Raw genomic sequence first — 25,549 nt, forward strand, 5'->3', positions numbered from 1 at the left:
CCTGCCCGGATCACACTCAGTGTCTGGGCGGTTAACCATCCCCTTTGGGCACTCTTTTGCTCTTGTGGTTAGACCCTCACTACGACACAGCATCATCAAGACAGCGATGAGGGACTGTCCCTGCAAATCCGGGACATTTGGAATATACGCATTGTACTTTCTTGTTGGGTCACCTTTGATACACCCATCTTTAAGGTGGTCCTGCCCAGATCACATCCACTTTCTGGGTGGTCCTGCCTCCACTTATGTGGGAACTACCTACTCACAGCTAGGATTCACTTAGCCACTACTTTTTTTTTTTTTTCGTTACTACTCATGTTCTGTAAATCAAATAGGGGTGTGCTGTAATCTTGGGACACAACACCATCGGGAGAGAAATGTGGGACTGCCCCGGCAAATCCGGGACAATTGGCATCTATGCATGTCCTGTATAGTTATATTGGGTTCCAGGACCTACTCCATGGATGCAATGGTTTCCGTACAATGCACTGAGGCTATAGTTGTACTATACACCACCAATTCTGGATGTGCATCTGGCTGATGGGACAAAAAGGAATGATTTTCATAGATCTGACTACTGTGCGATCTGAGGAATAGTCTCATTTTTGGGATATGTGATGGAATGAGACATGTGACTACCTTCTGTTCTAGAAAGACTTTACTGTGCTATGTACTGATTTGGTTGTTGGGCTTTTTGATGGCTTTGGTTTCTTCTTACCATAACCTGTATCTAAAATAAACAAACTCTTAGACAGTCATTAGATCCCAAATGACCAAAAGATGAAAATGATGTGAAGATACCAGAATGAGTTTATTAGTTCACCATGGCACTGATGTCCATATTCTTGCAGAACAGCGAATACCATTACCCATTAGCACCCTGTGAGGATGTAGGTGTAGATTCTCCAAACCAGTCTCCCCTAATTTCCTTATCTCCTCTTTAGATCCCCCCAATCTCCCATGTCCTACAATTCCACCACTACTTCCTAAATCCCAGTGGAACTTCCCGAGCCCACCCTCCACCATTCGTGACTAGTCTTGCACAGTTGTACTGGCTGCTCTCCTGGACTGAAGAAGCTTCCTCCGATGTAACTGTACACTGTGAGCTTCTCACATTGTGCATTAGAAACTGCAGCTAGTCAAATTAAGCCTGGCTGAAAAGCGTCCAGCATCATCATCTTGGAACAGGAAGGAGCCATCCCCAAACTGTTCCCACAAAGTTGGGAACATAAAATTGTCCAAAATGTCTCCGTGTGCTGTTGCCTTAAGAGTTCCCTTCAGTTCAGTCAAGTTCCTCCATCCCAAACTCACTCATCCATGTCTTTATGGACCTTGCTTTGTGAATTGGTCCAAATCATTTGGTGGAGGGGGGATTATGGTGTGGGGTTGTTTTTCAGGGGTTGGGCTTGGCCCCCTTAGTTCCAGTAAAGGGAAGTCTTAAGGCGTCGGCATACCAAGACATTTTGGACAATTTCATGCTTTCAACTTTGTGGGAACAGTTTGGGAATGGCCTCTTCCTGTTACAACATGACTGCACACCAGTGCACAAAGCAAGGTCCATAAAGACATGGATGAGTGAGTTTGGGGTGGAGGAACTTGACTGGCCTGAATCGAACTCTTAAGGCGTCAGCATACCAAGACATTTTGGACAATTTTATGTTCCCAACTTTGTGGGAACAGTTTGGGAATGGCCCCTTCCTGTTCCAACATGACTGTGTGCACTAGTGCACAAAGCAAGGTCCATAAAGACATGACCTCAACCCGATAGAACACCTTTGGGATGAATTAGAGTGGAGACTGAGAGCCAGGCCTTCTCAGCCAACATCAGTGCCTGACCTTCTGGAAGAATGGTCAAACATTCCCATAGACACCACTCCTAAACCTTGTGGACAGCCTTCCAAGAAGAGTTGAAGCTGTTATAGCTGCAAAGGGTGGGCCAACTCAATATTGAACCCTACGGACTAAGACTGGGATGCCATTAAATTTAATGTGCGTGTAAAGGCAGGCGTCCCAGTACTTTTGTTAATATATTGTATATATACCATAGTTTGTGGACTCTATAACTTTCCTATAGACTAAATTACACTGATTTGGGTATTTTAACCAAAGAAATGTAGCAGAAAACATCTTGGCCTGAATTTATTTATTTGCACAATGTACAACTAGAAACTAAGAAAAACTGTTGGTCTTTATTTGTTGATTAAGCAAAAAAAATTTAAAAAGACTGTGATTAAATACCACCAAAAGAAAACTTTATTTGTGTGGAAAAAAAAATGGATTTAAAAAAAAAAAAAAAAAAAAAAAAAATGAAAAAAAAAAAATTTCATATGGATAGTGTTACATGACCGCGCAATTGTCATTCAGAGTGTGAAACCGCTGAAAGCAGAAAATTGGCCTGGGCAGGAGGGGGGTAAACATACCCAGTATTGAAGTGGTTAAGGCGGGGCATTTCCATAGCTATAGTTATGAAGCGTTCTGAAAAGTGAAAAAAAATGAAAAAATGGATACTCAGAAAACCAGACTGCATCTAAGACTGAAATATTACTTTTGGATGGAAAGTATCTTTCCTATACAGTTATGTAGTTGCACCACGCTCAAGCCGGTATCAGTGTGTGTTGCAATCTCTGATGTTTACTTAGATATCCTTGATGTTTAAAGGATTTCACACACTCCGAACACGTTCATGTTCTGCCGCTCGTGTGTACTCGCTGGTGTTTGACGAGCGCGCTTCTTTGCGTGAAACTTTTCCCACACTCTGTGCATGTGTGCGGCTTCTCCCCTGTTTGGATTCGCTGGTGGTCTACAAGCACGCACTTGAGCTCCGTGGGTTCGCTGGTGCCTGGGAAGATTATACTTCAACGTGAAACATTTCCCGCACTCAGAACATGAGAACGGAGGCTCAGATGTATGTGTTCTCCGTTTTACCACAATAGAAGATTTTGAAGTCAAATATTTATTGAAGTCAGAGCATGGAAGTTGTTGGGCACAGTGAGGCTGCAATGGTGGCACGGTGAGGCTGCAATGGGGACACAGTGAGGCTGCAATGGGGACACAGTGAGGCTGCAATGAGGGCACAGTGAGGCTGCAAGGGGCACGGTGAGTCTGCAATGGGGGCACAGTGAGGCTGCAAGGGGGGCACGGTGAGGCTGCAATGGGGGCACGGTGAGGCTGCAATGGGGACACAGTGAGGCTGCAAGGGGCACAGTGAGGCTGTAAGGGGCACGGTGAGTCTGCAATGGGGGCACAGTGAGGCTGCAAGGGGGGCACGGTGAGGCTGCAATGGGGGCACGGTGAGGCTGCAATGGGGGCACGGTGAGGCTGCAATGGGGGCACGGTGAGTCTGCAATGGGGGCACAGTGGGGCTGCAAGGGGCACAGTGAGGCTGCAAGGGGCACGGTGAGTCTGCAATGGGGGCACGGTGAGGCTGCAGTGGGGGCACGGTGAGGCTGCAGTGGGGGCACGGTGAGGCTGCAAGGGGCACGGTGAGGCTGCAATGTTGGGCTCAGTGAGGCTGCAATGTTGAGCACAGTGAGGCTGCAATGTTGGGCACAGTGAGGCTTCAATGGGGGCACAGCGAGGCTGCAATGTTGGGCACAGTGAGGCTTCAATGGGGGCACAGCGAGGCTGCAATGTTGGGCATGGTGAGGCTGCAGTGTTGGGCACGGTGAGGCTGCAATGGGGGCACGGTGAGGCTGCAATGTTGGCACGGTGAGGCTGCAATGTTGGCATAGTGAGGCTGCAATGTTGACCACAGTGAAGAATTATACTTTAGTTCTTGAGAGTAGGTGCGAAAATTGTGACAGGCTTGTAGGGGCCCCAGTGCAGTACTTTGCCCAGGGGCCCATGATGCTGTTAAGATGGCCCTGCAAATGGTGTACAGTATCTCCACCTTATTTGTTGGGAACATGACGTTATTATAAGGAATGGAGATGGACCTTTTATGATGTACAGTGTCTCCTCCTTATTTGTTGGGAATATGACATTATATTGTGGAATGGAGATGGACCTACTGTATCATTAAGCTTAATGGAGATGGACAATCAGTAAGCTAGAATTACCTTCTTAAATTAATTTGCCATTTACAATTCAGTTTCATCTTACCCAGTGATGTGAGGGGCGGCTGATTGTCCATCATGACGTCCTTGTAGAGATCCTTGTGTCCTTCTAAATACTCCCACTCCTCCATGGAGAAATAGACAGTGACATCCTGACACCTTATAGGAACCTGACACACACAATGATACAGTCACCATCCAGACACATCCCTTGTCTGTTACTGGATAATGTCCCAGAATTCCCGGCACCGCCCACCTCTCCTGTCAGCAGCTCCATCATCTTCTTGGTAACTTCTAGAATCTTCTACTCGCTGTGTATCTCAGGTTTCAAAATGTGAATTGGAGGAACAACGATTGTCTCACGGTCACCTGACTTCATACGAGGAAAACTCTGTTTAAAAAAAAGAAGCAACAGCAGTGTCATGTGACCTCCCAGAATCCTCCTCACCTCTCCGGTCAGGTCTGTGTTTTATTAATAGAGATAAGAGTGATGTCATGTGACCTCCCAGAATCCTCCTCACCTCTCCGGTCAGGTCTGTGTTTTATTAATAGAGATAAGAGTGATGTCATGTGACCTCCCAGAATCCTCTTCACCTCTCCGGTCAGGTCTGTGTTTTATTAATAGCGATAGGAGTGATGTCATGTGACCTCCCAGAATCCTCCTCACCTCTCTGGTCAAGTTTGTGTTTTATTAATAGAGATAAGAGTGATGTCATGTGACCTCCCAGAATCCTCCTCACCTCCTCGGTCAGTGTTTTATTAACCACTTAAAGACTGCCACCGCATATATACTGCGGCAGGGTGGCTCTATTGCGTGAAACAACGTACCTATACGTCATTTAATGCAATAGATAGTGTGCGCACGTGAATTTAAAAAAATATAGCGCAAAAAATAAAACCCGCAGAAGTCATCAAATACCGCCAAAAGAAATTTCTATCTGTGGGGAAAAAAAAGGACATCAATTATATTTGGGTACAACGTCGCACGCCTGCGCAATTGTCATTTAAAGTAACGCAGTGCCGTATCACAAAAAATGGCCTGGTCATTAAGGGGGGGGGGTAAATCCTTTCGGGGCTAAAGTGGTTAATAGAGAGGCGTGTGATGTCGTGTGACCTCCCAGGATCCTCCTCACCTCTCCTGTACAGGTCTTTTCTCTTTGTGGACAGGTAGTAAAATAGCAATTATCCAGACTGTAGGACTCTGGATGGGGGAAATATTATGTGGCTTCTTCTTCTACATTATATGGCCACAGTTGTCCACTTGAATGAACAAGTCATTATTCAAAAAAACCAGTCAAAGCCTTTGGTGTACCTTCTCTCACTAAGCAGATTACCGTTACCAATAATGTAGGAACAGATAGCCCCATAACTGTTTGTAATGTAATATTCATATCTATATATTGTTGTACTGAATATGTTGGTGCAAAAAATTGCTTCTCGGCCTTTTGGCTAAGATCAAGTGTAGTATCTGTTCTTATCAGTTTCCAGAGGAGGCGCTGTGTCACTCTCGTTGGGGAGGGCCAGCAAATCCAATGGTGTCATAGTACCTGGAAAGGCGATACTCAGCAGGGACTACGCCGAGTTGCCCGAAAGTATACTGGGGACCGGCCAATGGTTGAGTCTGAGCCGTCTGGAAGGGTGCTCCTGGTAGGGATGGGTGCTGCATTTTGGTCTGGCCGGAGGGTCGGGTCCCTGGCCTTCTGGCCTGGATTGTGGTATCTCTAGCTACGGACAGTTATTCGGGAGAGAACGCTTACTGCCCCTTTGAGGGGGGGGGGAGTGGCTAGTACTTCCTGAATGTAATTAGGTAGGAGTGATGGGAGCGACGGTGGAGCCTGATGGTAAAGGGCTCTCACCAAGCTTCTGGATCTCCATGCCTTTCTGCCTGTGGTGGGGGCTGCTGTGGTCTGGGCTGTGGGTCGGGGTTGAACTTGAAAGCCTATGGAGTAGTGCCCCTGTGTGAGTGGCAGTCCAGGGGTGCCATAAAATCACTGTGTGTGGCAGACACTTTGATTTGAGGCACCATGGCCACTGCACCATAACACGCTTTTTAAGCACCTGCCTCTTGGGCCGGGCCTTTTGGCTAGGACCAGAGGAATTTTTTATTCCTGGCCGGAGGGCCTGGTCATTGTGTTACACAATGGCCACTTCTTTCACTCTCCTCTTCACTATCCCTTCCCCCACTTTTTATTTATTTTTTTGATTGAAACCCTATGTTTGTCACGTTTTGTCTTACACGTTTTTGCACGTTTGACTAGTAAGGATGCGGGTCCTCGGGCCAGCCCTGAACGTCTTGGGAGGGGGTGGACATGGCCTTTTGGCTTAGTTCGCCCTCTCTCATGGGGTCTCCCTTCGGGGGAGCCCCACCTAGTACTTGGGTGGGTCCTGTCTCGGCAGGCCCTCCAGAGAACGGGGTCTGTCTGGTTTCGGCTGGATAGACCATTGTAAGTACCTTTGTCCCCGCAGGAGCCTAACGCCCCAGGGGATCAGGGAATTGGCACGTCTGTGTACCCGTGGCACTTTTTTGTGAGCACTCTTTATGTGTGTGCACATTTTTTATGCACCGGGTGAAGTTTTTGGGGTGTGTTTTGCACGCCATAGGCTTTCAATAAAAAAAAAAAAAAATATGTTGGTGCAAAAAAAAACTCAAGAGATGGCCCTCATGAGATTGAAAACCCCACCTGCACCTTTCTACTTCTTCTAAAGTGAGGATTACATGTCTGTTGCTAGGCGGTTTTATGCTCAGCAGTTTCTGGCTCTCCCTTTATGTCTGTTTCGGGTTCCCCTCTCTAGCTGTCACTAGGCAGGATGACACTCAGCAGCTGTTACTGGGCAGATTTCTCAACTACTTGTCAAAGAAGATTGGTCCTGAACTTTTTCGGCAGGAAACCTGGCCACCAATCGTGGTTAAAACCAACCTTTAAGGCCCCTTTCATACTTTTACAACTTAAAAGTCAAGCAACGCCTGTGTAATCTTGAGGTCTATGGACCTCCAATCACATCAAAGTAGTACAGGGACTACTTTGAAGTCGCACAGATATGAACGCTACTCATTAGAAATCATGGGGTACGACTTGTCATGCGACTTTGCAGTCCCAAGTCGCGAAAGGGGCCTAAATATTTTCTTCTGGGATTCCTGTCAGCAGCTGGATATTCAATGTGGTAGAGCTTTCCCGACATCCCTTCCTTTTTTTCCAGCTATCTGTTATCGTCGCAGTGTGGATAAGTACATTTACCGTGCTAGTTCCCTTATGCTTGAGTCTTGGTTACAGAGCTTTTGGTTAATGGTTATCTTGTTGTAAAGATTGGTTTATGGTTAAAGAGTTTTGGTAAATATATTTGTTTTATTTAAATTGATTTAAACTTCCTTTTACTGTTAATTGTTTTGGTGCTGCGGGGTCTGCAATCCTATGGAAGAAGAGGACGTAACATGGCTGGGGTGTTACTTGGTGTAAACATGAAAGACAATATCTTACCAATAAGCATGAGCTCCGGCGTGTTCGCAAGCTGCACGTGCAGAGCCCGCCAGGAACTCGGCACTGCACAACGCTAATCACAAGCAGTGAGACATTTCCCGATGTGCGGCTGCAGAGATCGGGAAATGTCTCACTGCCTGTGATTAGCGCAGCGCATTGCCGACTTCCTGGCGGGCTCTGCACATGCAGCTTGCGAACACGCCGGAGCTCATCCTTACTTACCAACTCTGCTGCCCAGCTCCAGTAATGTCTCCTCTCTACTTCCTCCCGACTCACCTCTCACGAGGAACATTCTGTCTATACCTTACATAACTTCCTGTCTGAACCTGACATCACTTCCTGTTTGTGCTTTTTAACTTTTTTGTGCGTTCCACGGAGGTTGCATTGACAGCTGATTTTTTTATTTTACGTAGTCTTAAAACCCAAACAATGAAAAATAGAATTGAATTGATTCTGGCTTAAGAGCCAAAAAAAGTAAAAACTTAAAGTGATACTAAAGTCACGTTTTTTTTTTAGGTTAAAATTAAACATGTCATACTTACCTGCTCTGTGTAATGGTTTTGTACAGAGCAGCCCCGATCCTCCTCTTCCTGGGTCCCTCGCCGCTGCTCATGGCCTCTCCCCCCTCCTGAGTGCCCCCACAGCCAGCATCTGGCTATGGGGGCACCCAAGCCGAGCTGCTGCTCTGTGTGTCCAGTCAGACACGGCCTCGCCCCCCATCTCTCGTCATTGGCTCGCTGAATTGGATTGATAGCAGTGGGAGCCAATGGCACCCCGTTGCTGTCTCAGCTAATAAGGAGACAGCCGAGACTCTCGTGCACATCGCTGGATCAAGATGAGGCTCAGCTAAGTATTAGGGGGGCTTCTGCACATAGATGCATAGAATGCATTAAGATAGATTGGTGTAATTATTGCTTTCTTTGTCTTGTTACAGTAATCAAACACTACTTCCTGTCCCACAGATGGAACAGGAAGTGAGGGGAATTCTCTCCAAAGTAAGGGAAATTTCCCTCTTGAGTTGTCCCCAGAACAGGCTCATTGGAAGGTTTACCATGACCTCTTTCCCTGGTGATAGCAGAGGCACTGAAACTGGACAAATATTCTAACCCTTTCCCACTTTATCCAAAACTAAACAAAGAAATCTACATACACAAACTTTATTCTTATATTTTGCCATCCCTGGATCCTTCTTTCCAACCTCATCAACAATTAATAAACAAAACCTTTTCTGATTTCATTATATACCTTTTTATTTTAAGACCCAGTGACATCATCACTGGGTCTCTGTGCTTCTCTATGCAATGCAACCAGATCATGGCTGGTGGGAGGGGCTGGCAGGAGGGTGTACATGGCTTCCTGAAAACATCTCAGCACCCTGTCCCAGTACTATTCCCATGAACCCTCAATCCTGATGCAGTGAACTGGCTTTTAAGAAAAGTTATGCAAATGTCAAAATGTCTTATTGTTGGGTGTGGAGGAGAAGTGGGCATTCCTTGGCATTCTGCTGAGGAGTATGGTGCAGTGCTGGGATGCTGTGCTGGCCTTACAAGCAAGCAGGGGTACTACTAAGAGGCACTTACAGCACCAGGGCGATGGGCTCACAGAGAGAAAGGGGAAAGGGATATCTTACAGCAGTATAGTTCTGGGTGTACAGGCAAAAAGGGGTAACAGTATGTATGAGGAACACAGGGGTCTCAGAGAATATAGGTACTCAGGATACACGAGGAGTCTAGGACACAAAGAATACCAGTTGTTAATGATGAGGGAGAACCTCGCCTGCCCACACATACAACAAAGGTGAGGGCCCTTGGAAGGGTTGAGATGTACAATCTGAGTAGCTGCCTTGTCTTCTCAAGAGCTCCCGAAGGTGGAAATGGGTTGCACTACAGATGATTACCAGGTTGTGGCCCTCTGACTCAACTGGGGCCGCTACTAGGAACTAAAAGAGGTAAAAGGCTCTTGCAGCACTAAGGCGTTGGAATCACAGTCCAGTAGGTAGTACATTCTCAGCTATCCTCCACTATCCACACTACATTCTCTGGCAGCTCTCCTCCACCATCCACACTACATTCTCCGACAGATCTCCTTCACCATCCACACTACATTCTCCGACAGTTCTCCTCCACCATCCACACTACATTCTCTGACAGATCTCCTCCACCATCCACACTACATTCTCCAACAGATCTCCTCCACCATCCACACTATATTCTCTGACAGCTCTCCTCCACCATCCACACTACATTCTCCGACAGCTCTCCTCCACACTACATTCTCTGGCAGCTCTCCTCCACCATCCACACTACAGTCTCCGACAGATCTCCTTCACCATCCACACTACATTCTCCGACAGATCTCCTCCACCATCCACACTACATTCTCCGACATCTCTCCTCCACCATCCACACTACATTCTCCGACAGCTCTCCTCCCCCATCCACACTACATTCTCTTACAGATCTCTTCCACCATCCACACTACATTCTCCGACAGATCTCCTCCCACCATCCACACTACATTCTCCGACAGCTCTCCTCCCCCATCCACACTACATTCTCCGACAGCTCTCCTCCACCATCCACACTACATTCTCCGACAGCTCTCCTCCACCATCCACACTACATTCTCTTACAGATCTCCTCCACCATCCACACTACATTCTCCGACAGCTCTCCTCCCCCATCCACACTACATTCTCTGACAGCTCTCCTCCACCATCCACACTACATTCTCCGACAGATCTCCTCTCACCATTCACACTACATTCTCCGACAGCTCTCCTCCACCATCCACACTACATTCTCCGACAGATCTCCTCCACCATCCACACTACATTCTCGGACAGCTCTCCTCCACCATCCACACTACATTCTCTGACAGCTCTCCTCCCACCATCCACACTACATTCTCCGACAGATCTTCTCCACCATCCACACTACATTCTCCGACAGCTCTCCTCCACCATCCACACTACATTCTCTGACAGATCTCCTCCACCATCCACACTACATTCTCTGACAGCTCTCCTCCACCATCCACACTACATTCTCCGACATCTTTCCTCCCACCATCCACACTACATTCTCCGACAGCTCTCCTCCACCATCCACACTACATTCTCCGACAGCTCTCCTCCACCATCCACACTACATTCTCCGACAGCTCTCCTCCACCATCCACACTACATTCTCTTACAGATCTCCTCCACCATCCACACTACATTCTCCGACAGCTCTCCTCCCCCATCCACACTACATTCTCTGACAGCTCTCCTCCCATCATCCACACTACATTCTCCGACATCTCTCCTCCCACCATCCACACTACATTCTCCGACAGCTCTCCTCCACCATCCACACTACATTCTCCGACAGCTCTCCTCCACCATCCACACTACATTCTCCGACAGATCTCCTCCACCATCCACACTACATTCTCCGACAGCTCTCCTCCACCACACTACATTCTCTGACAGATCTCCTCCACCATCCACACTACATTCTCCGACAGCTCTCCTCCACCATCCACACTACATTCTCCGACAGATCTCCTCCACCATCCACACTACATTCTCCGACAGATCTCCTCCACCATCCACACTACATTCTCCGACAGATCTCCTCCACCATCCACACTACATTCTCCGACAGATCTCCTCCACCATCCACACTACATTCTCCGACAGATCTCCTCCACCATCCACACTACGTTCTCTGACAGCTCTGCTCCACCACACTACATTCTCCGACAGATCTCCTCCACCATCCACACTACATTCTCTGACAGCTCTGCTCCACCACACTACATTCTCCGACAGATCTCCTCCACCATCCACACTACATTCTCTGACAGCTCTGCTCCACCACACTACATTCTCCGACAGATCTCCTCCACCATCCACACTACATTCTCTGACAGCTCTCCTCCCACCATCCACATTACATTCTCCGACAGCTCTCCTCCCACCATCCACACTACATTCTCCGACAGATCTCCTCCACCATCCACACTACATTCTCCGACAGCTCTCCTCCCACCATCCACACTACATTCTCCGACAGCTCTCCTCCACTATCCACACTACATTCTCCGACAGATCTCCTCCACCATCCACACTACATTCTCCGACAGCTCTCCTCCCACCATCCACACTACATTCTCCGACAGCTCTCCTCCACTATCCACACTACATTCTCCGACAGATCTCCTCCACCATCCATACTACATTCTCCGACAGATCTCCTCCACTATCCACACTACATTCTCCGACAGATCTCCTCCACCATCCACACTACATTCTCCGACAGATCTCCTCCACCATCCACACTACATTCGCCGACAGATCTCCTCCACCATCCATACTACATTCTCCGACAGATCTCCTCTCACCATCCACACTACATTCTCCGACAGATCTCCTCCCACCATCCACACTACATTCTCCGACAGATCTCCTCCACCATCCATACTACATTCTCCGACATCTCTCCTCCACCATCCACACTACAGCTGTCCTGTTTAATAACATACTCAAGACAGTGAAAGTTTTACAGTTTTTATTTATTCTGCTGCCTCATATTACATGATTTGGTATACACAGGTTTCATACACATCTCTACTTTTGTACAACTATTTAAAATCGGTATACAGATTAAAAAATACAAAAATGATATTGGCATAAAATCTATTTCTGCTATCTGACTGTGAGCAGAATATATAAGAATTATCATTTGGGACCTTGACTTGTTTCTCATGTGTCAGAATACTGTATATCTGCCATGCAGTTTGAAACAAAATGACAGGTTACCCACTACATACTACATCACTAGAGAAAGGATTCAGTTACTGGAGGGTTCCTAAAGTTTAAAATCAATATGTATCATTATTTGCAAAAATAGAGATTTCAAAAATTTGCTCGGAGGGCCAATATTTTGGAGGTCAGATGGCAAATCCGTCCAAAAGTTATATTCAGTGTTAGGCGCATGCTGGAGAGTTAAATCGCCAAATCATTTCCTACATCTTAACAGTGGTGAAGCTTGGGCTTAAGCTTCTGGGTCTTCACGTCAGCCATTGCTAACACAAGGGATTCCCGATCTTCTTCGTGGATATTTTTTGTTTAGATTTGTTATGTAAAAAGAGAAATGATGACAACACATGGTGTTCAAGAGCAGAACTAGGATCTGTGGCAGGCAAATCTCACCACTGGTGTCTCCAAGATACAATAAAAAGGAAAGTTAGCAGGATGCTCATCCCACCGGACTCCTACCGTTATTTTTTGTAGGTATTTATATGGCATTGACAATTTACCCCTGTGCTTTACATACTGTACATTCACATTAGTCCCAGCCCCAAAGGAGCTTACAGTCGAAGGTCCCTGTTTCACATTTATACTACATTGTCAAAAGTATTGGGAAACCTGCCTTTACACGTTCATAAACTTTAATGGCATCCCAGTCTTAGTCCGTAGGGTTCAATATTGAGTTGGCCCACTATTTGCAGCTATAACAGCTTCAACTCTTCTGGGAAGGCCGTCCACAAGGTTTAGGAGTGTGTCTATGGGAATGTTTGACCATTCTTCCAGAAGTGCATTTGTGAGGTCAGGCACTGATATTGGACAAGAAGGCCTGGCTCGCAGTCTCCAATCTAGTTCATCCCAAAGGTGTTCTATCGGGTTGAGGTCAGGACTCTGTGCAGGTCAGTTTTGTGGGAACAGTTTGTGGTTGGCCCCTTCCTGTTCCAACATGACTGCGCCCCAGTGCACAAAGCAAGGTCCATAAAGACATAGATGAGAGAGTTTGGGGTGGAGGAACTTGACTGGACTGAAGGGAACTCTTAAGGCATCAGCATACCTTCAGTCCAGTCAAGTTCCTCCACCCCAAACTCACTCATCCATGTCTTTATGGAACTTGCTTTGTGCACTGGTCCAAATCATTTGGTGGAGGGGGGATTATGCTGTGGGGTTGTTTTTCAGGGGTTGGGCTTGGCCCCTTAGTTCCAGTTAAGGGAACTCTTAAGACGTCAGCATACCAAGACATTTTGGACAATTTCATGCTCCCAACTTTGTGGGAACAGTTTGGAAATGGACCCTTCCTATTCTAACATGACTGCGCACCAGTGCACAAAGCAAGGTCCATAAAGACATGAAGCGAGTTTGAGGTGGAGGAACTTGACTGGCCTGCCCTCAACCCGATAGAACATCTTTGGAATGAATTATAGCGGAGAATGCGAGCCAGGCATTCTCGCCCAACATCAGTGCCTGACCTCACAAATGGGCTTCTGAAAGAATGGTCAAACATTCCCATAGACACACTCCTAAACCTTGTGGACGGCCTTCCCCGAAGAGTGGAATCTGTTATATCTGCAAAGGGTGGGCCAACTCAATAATGAACCCCACGGATTAAGACTGGGATGCCATTAAAGTTCATTGGCGTGTAAAGACAGGCGGCCCAATACTTTTGACAATATAGTGTACAAGGGGGATAATTTAGCCCAGAGCTAACTAACCTAGCAGCACGTCTTTGGCGTGTAGGAGGAAACTGGAGTACCCAGAGGAAACCCACACAAACGGGAAAACATGCAAACTCAATGCAGATAGGATTTGAACTAAGGACCCCAGTGCTGCCAGGCACTAACCACTAAGCCACAGTGTGTACCTATTAATGAAATATCCCTGGTGCAGGAACATAGCCCATTAGGAAACCATTTTTTGTATGCCTTGTAGCACCTTTATAGGGAAAAAGTTTTTCCTGTTAGATGCCACCATTCCTTTATCAATAACCTCAAGCAGCATGCGTTTTCTCATGTCTTGCCAGATTTCCTTTATGTATAAAGGTTTTACCACACTTTGAACATGAGAGAGCGCTCTCCCGAGTGTGACTCCTCTGGTGCTTATCAAGGCTGCTTTGATGGGGAAAACATTTCCCGCACTCCGAACAAATACAAGGGCCCGCCCGAGCGTGAGTCTTCTGGTGTTTAAGGAGGCTGCATTTTTGGGAAAAACTTTTCCCGCACTCTGAACACGAATAAGGACGCTCGCCCGTGTGAATCCTCTGGTGCGTGAGAAGGCTGCTGATCTGGGAAAAAGATTTCCCGCACTCTACGCAGGAATAAGGACGCTCCCCCGTGTGACTTCTTAGATGTTTATCGAGATCCGTTTTCTGAGTGAAGCACTTTTCGCATTCCGGACAAGGAAAAAGACGCTCGCCCGTGTGAAATCTCTGGTGTGTAATGAGCTTTCCTTTTACAGAAAAAGATTTCCCGCACTCTGAACACGAAAACGGGCGCTCGCCCGTGTGAATTCTCTGGTGCAACAGGAGGTTTGTTCTAAATATGAAGCTTTTACCACACTCTAGACAGGAAAAGGGGCGATTAGACGTGTGGACTCTCTGGTGTCTGAGAAGGTTTACTTTTTGAGGAAATCCTTTCCCACACTCTGAACACGAATAAGGAGATTGGTCTTTGTGGATTTTCTGGTGGGTAAGGAGGCCTGCTTTCTGAGTGAAACGTTTCCCGCACTCGGAACACGGGAAAGTCTTGTGGATTATCTGGTGTTCTGAAAGTGCTCTTTTGTCAGTGAAACTCTTCCCACACTCTGAACATGAAATATTGCGCTCGCCCGTGTGTATTTTCTGGTGTCTAAGAAGGCTTCCCTTTTGAGTAAAAGATTTCTCGCACTCTGAACACGAGAAACGTTTCTGATGTTTGTTTTGGTCAACGGAATTTACTTTTTGAGAAGTGCTAAGATTTCTCCTTGAGGTATTCTGAGGGCGGTTTCCACCTAGGAAGCAATTTTTTTTTATAATAACCGTTAGAAGTATTTATCACATTTGGCTGGTTTGTTGGTCTAACAGTATACAGTTTCAGAGAGTCGATGCATTAAATCGGGTTCAATTCTAAAACCAAAATATAAATACAATATACCCAATCCCAAAACTGGCAGACTAGGTTATGGCTTTTGCATTCTGATGACTGTGTTACATGGAGGAATGGAGATGGACCTTTCATATGGTGTACAGTATCTCCACCTCATTTGTTAGGAACATGACATTATATTGAAGAATGGAGATGGACCTTTCATATGGTGTACAGTATCTCCTCCTCATTAGTTGTGAACATGATGTTATATTGAGGAATGGAAATGGACCTTTCATATGGTCTAAAGTATCTCCACCCCATTTGTTGGGAACATGACGTTATAGTGAGGAATAGAGATGGACCTTTCATATGGTGTAAGTATCTCCTTCTCATTTGTTGGGAACGTGACATTATAATGAGGAATAGAGATGGGCCTTTCATATGGTGTACAGCATCTCCTCCTCATTAGTTGGGAACATGACGTTATATTGAGGAATGGAGATGGACCTTTCATATGGTGTACATTATCTCCTCCTCATTTGTTGGGAATGTGACGTTATATTGAGGAATGGAGATGGACCTTTCATATGGTGTACATTATCTCCTCCTCATTTGTTGGGAATGTGACGTTATATTGAGGAATGGAGATGGACCTTTCATATGGTGTACAGTATCTCCACCTCATTTGTTGGGAACATGACATTATATTGAAGAATGGAGATGGACCTTTCATATGGTGTACAGTATCTCCTCCTCATTTGTTGGGAACATGACGTTATATTGAGGAATGGAGATGGACCTTTCATATGGTGTACAGTATCTCCACTTTATTTGATGGGGTAGATTTTTCTGGTGTGGATTGCGAATTGGTGTCACATATGCTTTACAGTCCCTTATCTACATTTCTCTTTTCCTTACTGAATGATGTGAAGTTGTTTATGGTAATTATGGTTTAAACTTTTTTTAGGGTTTATCGTCTTGTAAATGTTACTCTATGAAATCCGGGAAAAAAAGGTGTTTGAAAGACAAGCTGTTAATAAGTTATTACTGTAAAATGAATGTAGAAATGGCGACCCCCTCAACCATATATTAGCACATTTTTTCAGCTTGAATTAACTTTCTAGCTTTGCTAGCCTGCTATTTATAATTCAGTCATATTTTAGCTGATGATACAAAAGGGTCTACTCAGTTTCAGGAAATTTTGGTTAAACTATATATACCTTTCTAAGAGGTAATAGAACATTTGAACAGTTTATTGAGTTTTTGCACATAATGTTTTTTACTTACCTTTGCTGGTACCTAAAGATGATTCTTCCTGTTCAATTGTCCCCACCATTCCAGCCCCCTGCTCAGTCTGCTCATCGCCCAACACGTATGTCTCCTCTTCTTCTTCTTCCCCTTTAACCACAACTTTTATACCCATCCGTTCTTCACCCTGAACCCCAAAAATTATGGAAAAGAAAAACACCCGTAAATGTAAGCACTGATAACAACATTCCATACAAAAGAATTCTTTAATCTCATAATTCCTATTTGAGTTTTGAACTCTCCTTTCCATCTACCTGTTGATGGTGAGGGATGGTGTGATCTTCCTGTGTGGAATGCAGAGAACGGGGACATCTCTCTGTTGGCTCTATCAATTGATCCTTATGTCCTTCTGAAAGTTCCTCCATCAAGCCATACTCCACATCCTCCTCTTCTAACTCTTCCTTAACGACAATATTAAAATCCACGAGGTTTCCGTCCTGAATATATAATGAGACATACATTACACACAAGCTTGTGTATAAATGATGATTGCCAGTTATTTTTATTCATCTACCTGATCATCGTGAGGGATGGTGTGACCTTCCTGTGTGGAATCCGGAGAACGAGGACCTCTCTTTGTTGAGTTTCTCTTTCTGAATCCATCTGTAGGAAACACACACACTGACTGAATACATTGTTTCTATGTGTTTATCAGATGATGGGGGATCTAGGTGGACCCTCCGTACTGCTCTCTCCTTTACAATAAAGTCTCCTCTTACCCGGTGATGTGAGGGGTGGCTGATTGTCCATCATGACGTCCTTGTAGAGATCCTTGTGTCCTTTCTGAAATCTGCACCTTCACACCAATCTAATTCTCCTCCTCTTTTGTTTTTTCTGGCACAGTAAAACTATTCCTGATTCCAATCTAAATATCCAAAAATTGATTTAAATCATTAAACGTGTGACAAATGGTTATTGTGAAAAAATAGACGGTGACACTTCAACACTCAATACTACGTTTTATGCTACAATGTATATTACAGACTTAACCTATTAAAATTAAACTGCAGGTAAAAAATGAAATACAACATTAAAATACATATATTCCTGCCCTTTGCATATACACCAGACCCTCTCAACCTTTTTTCCACTATGGAACCCATGAAAAAATTTCCAGGTCTTCTGGAACCCCCCACTAATAAGTATTATGTCTATAGCTCAATATACATCAGCGTGATCAGCAGGTTGTTGAGAGATTTCAATAGAAGAATAATTAATAAGGTGTACTAAAATCATCCCACCCATTATGAAATATTTAAAAAAATAAAACGATGATGCACTTCCTTTTAGGAAAGTCCGTTGCCCATGCCGGCTCTGCAGTGATCCCAACAATAATATTGGGATCTACCCAGATGCTTGATCAGCAGCTGGCTAAGCCTCTCAGTGTGCTGCTGACAGCCTGAGCCACCCCCTCCACAGTCTGGTGCTCCAGTGAGCTGGATAAATGTCTCTATATTTAGGATGTATCTGGTCTATAAACCAGAGGCTCTGGATGGACAGTTGGATAAATGGTTCTGTATTTAGGATGTATCTGGTCTATAAACCAGAGGCTCTGGATGGACAGTTGGATAAATGGTTCTGTATTTAGGATGTATCTGGTCTATAAACCAGAGGCTCTGGATGGACAGTTGGATAAATGGTTCTGTATTTAGGATGTATCTGGTCTATAAACCAGAGGCTCTGGATGGACAGTTGGATAAATGGTTCTGTATTTAGGATGTATCTGGTCTATAAACCAGAGGCTCTGGATGGACAGTTGGATAAATGGTTCTGTATTTAGGATGTATCTGGTCTATAAACCAGAGGCTCTGGATGGACAGTTGGATAAATGGTTCTGTATTTAGGATGTATCTGGTCTATAAACCAGAGGCTCTGGATGGACAGTTGGATAAATGGCTCTATATTTAGGATGTATCCGGTCTATAAACCAGAGGCTCTGGATGGACAGTCGGATAATCGGTTCTATATTTAGGATGTATCCGGTCTATAAACCAGAGGCTCTGGATGGACAGTTGGATAAAAGGTTCTATATTTAGGATGTATCCGGTCTGTAAACCAGAGGCTCTGGATGGACAGTTGGATAAAAGGCTTGATATTTAGATTGCATCTGGTCTTCAGAAATACATATACATCAATTATATAAATACAGAACGTATAAAATAATAGCTTATTACCTCCTCCCAGTTCAAGCAACGTCTCCTTTTTACTTACTCCCACCTCACCTCTCACCTCAGAACTTCCTGTCTGCACCCGACATCACTTCCTGTGACCTCAAATCACTTCCTGTGACCTCAAATCACTTCCTGTTTATATCATTCACTGACAATACATGAGCTCACCACCTCGTAGACGTAGAGGATAAAAAAACACAAGCCTACGTTGTTTTTTAATACTTTGACAAACTGCATCTTAGAGCATTCTAAAAGATGTTTGTGTATATTATACCTAAATTTAAACCAACACAATGAAGAAATATAATGAAAATAATTAGATTTTGTTTTATATGTTTGTAGGGATGTAGTATCCCTCTAAATCAGTGGTTCTCAACTATTCTTGTGCCGTGACCCCTTGATAAAATTTGTGGGGACCCCTAACAGTAAAATTATTTTCGTAGCGTGGGTTGTCAGCACCCAAGGCAAGAAAAGTAATTTGCGCCTCTTACCCATGGACGTTTAGCGCTCCCCGAGTGCCTTCCACTCGTACAGAATTAAAAATTAAATTAAATTAAAATTAGGATGTACAATTCTTTCTCTTTGTTCTCCTATCTTTCCCTTTTATCTCTCTTTATCCTAATTTCTTGTTTTTCTTCCCCACCCCTCTCTCTAGCCGTCTTTCTTGTTCTTTCTCTTATTCTTTCTCTCCCTTTTTCTTTGTTCCTCCCCCTCTTTTCCGCTCCCTTCCATGTATTCTCTATTTTTATTCCTTCTCTTACTCCTTGGTGGGGGGGGTGGGGGGAATAGGATGAGTGGCAGTGCTGGGGGGGAGTTCTGATCAGCCAACTTAGGTGCTCTTGATCAAGGTCATCTGCTGATCTGAGAACTGTAGTGGGGACTTTTAATGGCAACTATAATCACAGGTAGTGTTGCTCACTGTGTCTCTGGCTTCACTGTGTCTCCGACTTTGTGGTGTTTCGTAGCAGTGACACCTATGCCAAAATCAGGAGATAGGGTCTCCTCCAGCCCCTCCCACTTCACATTCCTCACCAGTCAGCTGACCTCTAGTCTCTACCCCCAGCCATGCCGTGAACTGAATGGGCGGCTGAGAAGAGGCTGAGTGGGCGGCCGTGGGCTCCAGAGACAGCCCTGCTGGGTGGCTGCAAAAAGGTTGGGAGAGCGGTATGAGATTCAGGAACAACCCAGGGTTCGGTGACCCCTGACAAATCCTCATTCGACCCCCAGGTTGAGAACCACTGCTCTAAATTCTTTGATCTGGGAGGCTGGTTTGACATATGTGCGAATTGGATGCAGGTTTCCCCACATTCAATACACATGACAGGCGAGTGTGACCGCCTCTCAACAGGGCCTGTTCACACAGGCTTGGGGCGGCCACAGTCTGAATTGCAGAAGGGTCCTGTGCGTGTTTGGGTCCAGTTCAGGTGCGATTTCAGGCAAACATTCGGACACGATTTGCACCTGAACCGGTAAACACCCGACGCCAGGCACGAACCCACAGCCTCACGTATGTGATTCCGGCCTTAGTGAGCTTTATTCCTTTTAGCCAGACGAAGCCGACTGCAGAGGTCCACCTAGGGTTGCCACCTCATTCCTTTAAACCTGAACATACATTAATTACCCAGGTTCTGTGGCTGATTAAGGTGGTAATTAAACTCACTTAGTGCCTTACCTGCATTAAATTAGCCTCAGAACCTGTGTAAATAATATGTGTTCGGGTTTAAAGGGATGAGGTGGCAACTCTAGGTCCACCACATGGAAGTGGTGAGAGTCGGGTTGCCACCTCATCCCTTTAAAACCAAACACATATTGATTACACAGGTTCTGTGGCTGATTATGGTGGTAATTAAACGCACTTGGTGCCTTATCTGCATTAAATTAGCCTCAGAACCTGTGTAATTCATATGTGTTCGGGTTTAAAGGGATGAGGTGGCAACCCTAGATTAGAGACTTGAGTAGGTAAGAAACACAGGAACCTTCCCAGTCCTGTTCTGCATAGAACCTTAAAAGTCACCATAAGCACCTAAAGGTCAATGTCCAGCTAATATAGCCCCATAAGGGAGGGACCCAGACCTTTTTTTTTTAAATTTAGCATATTTATTTATTTTGCTCTTGCTCTCCAAGTGTGTGTCACTGAACTTATGTTTTGCGTTCCCTTTTTCACTTAGGATGGAAGGTGTAGGTCCTTAGACCTGAAGTTTAGGGTAAGGATGTGTGGCCATTAGAGTCCTTCCTCACCTGCCTTGGAGGGGATCTCTCTTCAGGAGAGCCCCCATCAAGTACTTATAGGTCAGCTAAGGAGAGGGGTCTGCTGGGCCTTTTGGCTAGGTGGACCTGAGTGTCTTTTATCCCCCCCTCGGGAGCCTTGCTCCCTGTGGTATCAGGAAGGGATCTTATCTCTTCAGGAGGTGGACCAGAAACACACCTTAAGTGCACTTTTTTTTTTGTGGGTGTTCACATACACTTTTTTTGGTTCACTTACTGGCATCCATACACGGGCTTCAAAAAAAAATCAAAATTCAAGCACCTCAGACGTCAAGGAGCCATTTTTAAAGATTTGTTGTCCAGCCAGGAGGGGGGCCTAGAAAGCTAGAGAGACAAGGAAGAAGGCCAGAGACTGGAAATATGCAGGCATACTGTGCTTTCCTTACCCTCCTTCCCAACTCTCTGTGCACATGTGCCTCTAAACCTTCCAAACCCAAAGTTAAGGGACTGGTACCCGTTAGACATGTGCGATTCGTTTTGTTTTGATTCGTCTTTTTCGAAAAAGAATGGCACCGAATCAGAAAAAAAAAGTTATAACGAAAATAACAAATGAATTTGTTTCATTTGGATGACGTCACATGTTGAGATCGTAGTTTGGGCCCATGGGGAAATTAATTAATTGTTTGTATTCGCTCAATACTTCAGATTCGGATAACGAATGGATCCAATTTTCATTCCATTTGTTGATTTGGATGCACATGACGCCAGTCAATATCGTCCAATCAGCTCATGTCATGGGTTGGACTAGCGTCCGAAATATATCAAATCTTTCTGATTCAAATCCGTCCAATTCGATAATATATATCGAATGCATAGCAATCTTCCGGAAAAAATGCAATTTTTTTCGAATCATCCTGGGATCAACAAATGTACAAAACGAATGCCAAAGATACGAAACAAATTTAGAAAAAAAAAAAATCAGATCAACATAACAGACATGACAAAGCGGAATTCTTCAATGAACAAATGCATCCGAAGCTAAACAAAAATTTGCGACGTGCACATGTCTAGTGCCCACCATTCTAACCAACCTGAGGAATAAACCCAACAGATTCTAATGTTCAATGATTTGGGGTATGAGTTGAACTACAGTGGTTGAGTCTAATACAAGCAGCAGAGTAGAAGTAATATAATTTTGCAAGGGACAACCATACTAAGAAGATGAGGTGGTAGTAAATATGATGCTGTATATCTCCCTTCATGGTCAGCATAGCCAACGAGACACAAGGTGGTCATCTTCCATTATCAAGGTCTTTCTCAGGCAGACAATTTGAAGCACACAGATGTCTCCAGATGTCCTGGCCCAGATCTTCTGTAGGAGCTCAAACCAACAAGGTTGAGAAATGAAAATGCAGTTGTTGGCCACAGGAGTGCAGCATTCCTATTCAAACCAGAAGATGCAGAACCTACAGGGACCCTAGTGCACCTATCTACAGTGCAGAGAAGTCCAATCAGTGATCTACATCAGGGGTCTCCAAACTGCAGCCCTGAGGCCAAATCTAGCTGTTTGCTTATCTTTATTCGACCCTTGGAGCAACATTCTTTCCTCTATTAAAATAAATACACTTTTCTCCCCACTGACACCAACAATGGGACATTATTCCTCCAACTGACACCAAGGATGGAGCACTGTTCCTTCCACTGACACCAACGATGGGGCTCTATTCCTTCCACTGACACCAACGATGGGGCACTATTCATCCCACTGACACCAACGATGGGGCACTATTCTTCCCACTGACACCAACAATGGGTCACTATTCCTCCCACTGACACTGGGGCACTTTTTCTCCAACTGACACTAATGATGGGGCACTATTCCTGCTCCTCACACCAATGATGGGACACTATTCCTCCCACTGACACTAACAAAGGGGCACTATTCCTCCCACTGACACCAATGATGGGGCACTATTCCGCCCACTGACACCAATGATGGGTCGCTATTCCTTCCATTATCATCAATGATGGGGCATTATTCCTCCCATTAACACCAATGATGGTGCCCTATTCCTCCCACTGACACCAATAATGGGGCACTATTCCTTCTATTAACACCAATAAAGGGGCCTTATTCCTCCCACTGACACCAATAATGGGTCAGTATTCCTCCCACTGACGCCAACATTCTCTCACTGACACCAATGATGGGGCACTATTCCTCCCATTAACACCAATGATGGGGCACTATTCCTCCCACTGTCACCAATGAAGGGTCACTATTCCTCCCACTGATGCCAACATTCTCTCACTGACACCAATGATGGGGCACTATTCCTCCCACTGACACCAATGAGGGGGCACTATTCCTCCTACTGACACCAATGATGGGTCACCATTCCTCCCACTGACGCCAACATTCTCTCACTGACACCAATGATGGGGCACTATTCCTCCCACTGACACCAATGAGGGGGCACTATTCCTCCTACTGACACCAATGATGGGTCACCATTCCTCCCACTGACGCCAACATTCTCTCACTGACACCAATGATGGGGCACTATTCCCCCATTAAGACCAATGATGGGGCACTATTCCTCCCACTGACACCAATGATGGGGCACTATTCCTACCACTGACACCAACATTCTCTCACTGACACCAATGATGGGGCACTATTCCTTACACTGACACCAATGATGGAGACTCTATTCCTCCCTCTAATACCAAAGATGGGACATTTTCTACTCCCACTGGCCACAGTCTGGCCCCCCTAAAGTCTGAAGGACAGTAAACCAGCCCTTTGTTTAGAACGTTTGGAGACGCCCTGGTCTACATGGAATATCAGCAATACCAGTCCAGCTAAAATATTCTTCCCGACTGGGTAGTAGTTGTTAAAAAATCAGCTCAAACAAAGCCGTTCATAAACAGAAACGAATAATACATTAGAGATTTGTTGGATCTTTTTGCTGCATGCTCACCATAGAAAGGTCCCATGTATTGACAACGCTGTCCATATGTCAGTAGTGCAACTTCACCTTTTAGATAAACTTCTTTCCACCATGCTTTCCCGCAGCTGGTGCTAGGTTTAGTTATTTACCCCCACATCTTTACTGAGCTGCCCCTGCTCTTCTTTTTGAGTGTACTAAGCCTCTAAGGTTGGACTATTTTTTTTTTTTGGTGTTGGATGGGTGTGTTGAAATGTTAGAACCTCTAGAAAATTGTTGGTGTCATCTGTGACTTTGTTGGGGAGATCTTTCCTCGGCGGTTCCCTCATTCTGTGGGACGGGTGGTGATAGCTTTCCAAGTGGAGATACGAACAGCTTTATTGACCAGGTTTTAACCCTTCCCCGCTATACTAAAAAAGTTGCGGCGATAATTCACATTCCTTCCTATCTCATTTACCTCAATCAGAAATGTCCTGTTCCACTTGTAGGCAGGTGCAGTCTACTTTCTACACATCAGGTGGGGCTAACAGTAGCGGCCCTGTTGCTGGAGAGGAAGTCAGGAGGAACAAGGTTCCTCTATGGTTTCCTGGGTCACTGGGGAAGCTATCCTATTGGATGCTGCCACCCCCACATGACCCAAGCAGCCATCTTGGGTAAGGCAGAGCCTTTTTAAGGCCCTGGCTCCCGGGTTTTGGCGAATGGACAGAGGAAGGAGAGGGAGACTAATGAATGCCCTGTACACACGGTTGGATTTTCCTATGGAAAATGTTCGATAGGACCTTGTTGTCGGAAATTCTGACCGTGTGTAGGCTCCATCACACATTTTCCATAGGATTTTCCGTCACACAAAATTTGGGATCTGGATCTCAAATTTTCCGACAACAAAATCCGTTGTTGGAAATTCCGATCGTGTGTACACAGTTCTGACGCACAAAGTTCCACGCATGCTCGGAATCAAGCAGAAGAGCCGCACTGGCTATTGAACTTAATTTTTCTCGGCTCATCGTACGTGTTGTACGTCACCGCGTTCTTGACGTTCGGAATTTCCGACCAACTTTATGTGACCGTGTGTATGCAAGACAAGTTTGAGTCAACACCTGTCGGAAAAAAAACATGGATTTTGTTGTGGGAAAATCCTATCGTGTGTACAGGGCATAATAGTACTAGGGAAAGGTTCCTGACGAGGAGGGTAAGTGTAAGGTGTCATCTCTTCTGGACTTTCTCCTGATTGGGACCAGATGGCCTTTCCCTATTCGGTCCCCTCTCAACAGACACTGTCATTCCGGCCTGAATCTACTCCTGTCACCCTACTGAACTGTGAGTGTGAACGGCTGAGTGGCCTTCAATACAAGTTTATTGCACCTGTCTGTGTGAATTATTGTCTCCGCATCAGGCTGAACCCCACCTACACACTTATGTGTTGTATCGAACGGCATTACGGCCGTTACGGCAAGGTTACTTTTGACATTTGCTGATATCAAGTGGTGGTTCTTTGCCACTACAATTTGTTACTGATGTGATTTGGTAAG

General features: G+C 45.3%; 1 protein-coding gene and 1 pseudogene across 1 annotated transcript; one reads left to right on the plus strand and one right to left on the minus strand.

Moving 5' to 3' along the window:
* Positions 1-5,484: 5,484 nt before the first annotated feature.
* LOC141106935 (U2 spliceosomal RNA) lies at positions 5,485-5,589 on the plus strand (annotated as a pseudogene).
* An 8,302-nt stretch (positions 5,590-13,891) lies between these two features.
* On the minus strand, positions 13,892-18,978 carry LOC141105130 (uncharacterized). The gene is made up of 6 exons (XM_073595006.1): positions 18,868-18,978; positions 17,413-17,558; positions 17,208-17,296; positions 16,948-17,130; positions 16,673-16,820; positions 13,892-15,308 (listed from the first exon to the last, which is right to left on the minus strand). Exons 2-6 carry the CDS (start codon positions 17,444-17,446, stop codon positions 14,311-14,313), a joined length of 1,452 nt encoding a protein of 483 aa, XP_073451107.1. The 5' UTR covers positions 17,447-17,558; positions 18,868-18,978; the 3' UTR covers positions 13,892-14,310.
* Between the last annotated feature and the right edge of the window lie 6,571 nt (positions 18,979-25,549).

The sequence above is a fragment of the Aquarana catesbeiana genome, linkage group LG08 (genome assembly GCF_042186555.1).
Source record: "Aquarana catesbeiana isolate 2022-GZ linkage group LG08, ASM4218655v1, whole genome shotgun sequence".
Lineage (NCBI taxonomy): Eukaryota > Metazoa > Chordata > Amphibia > Anura > Ranidae > Aquarana > Aquarana catesbeiana.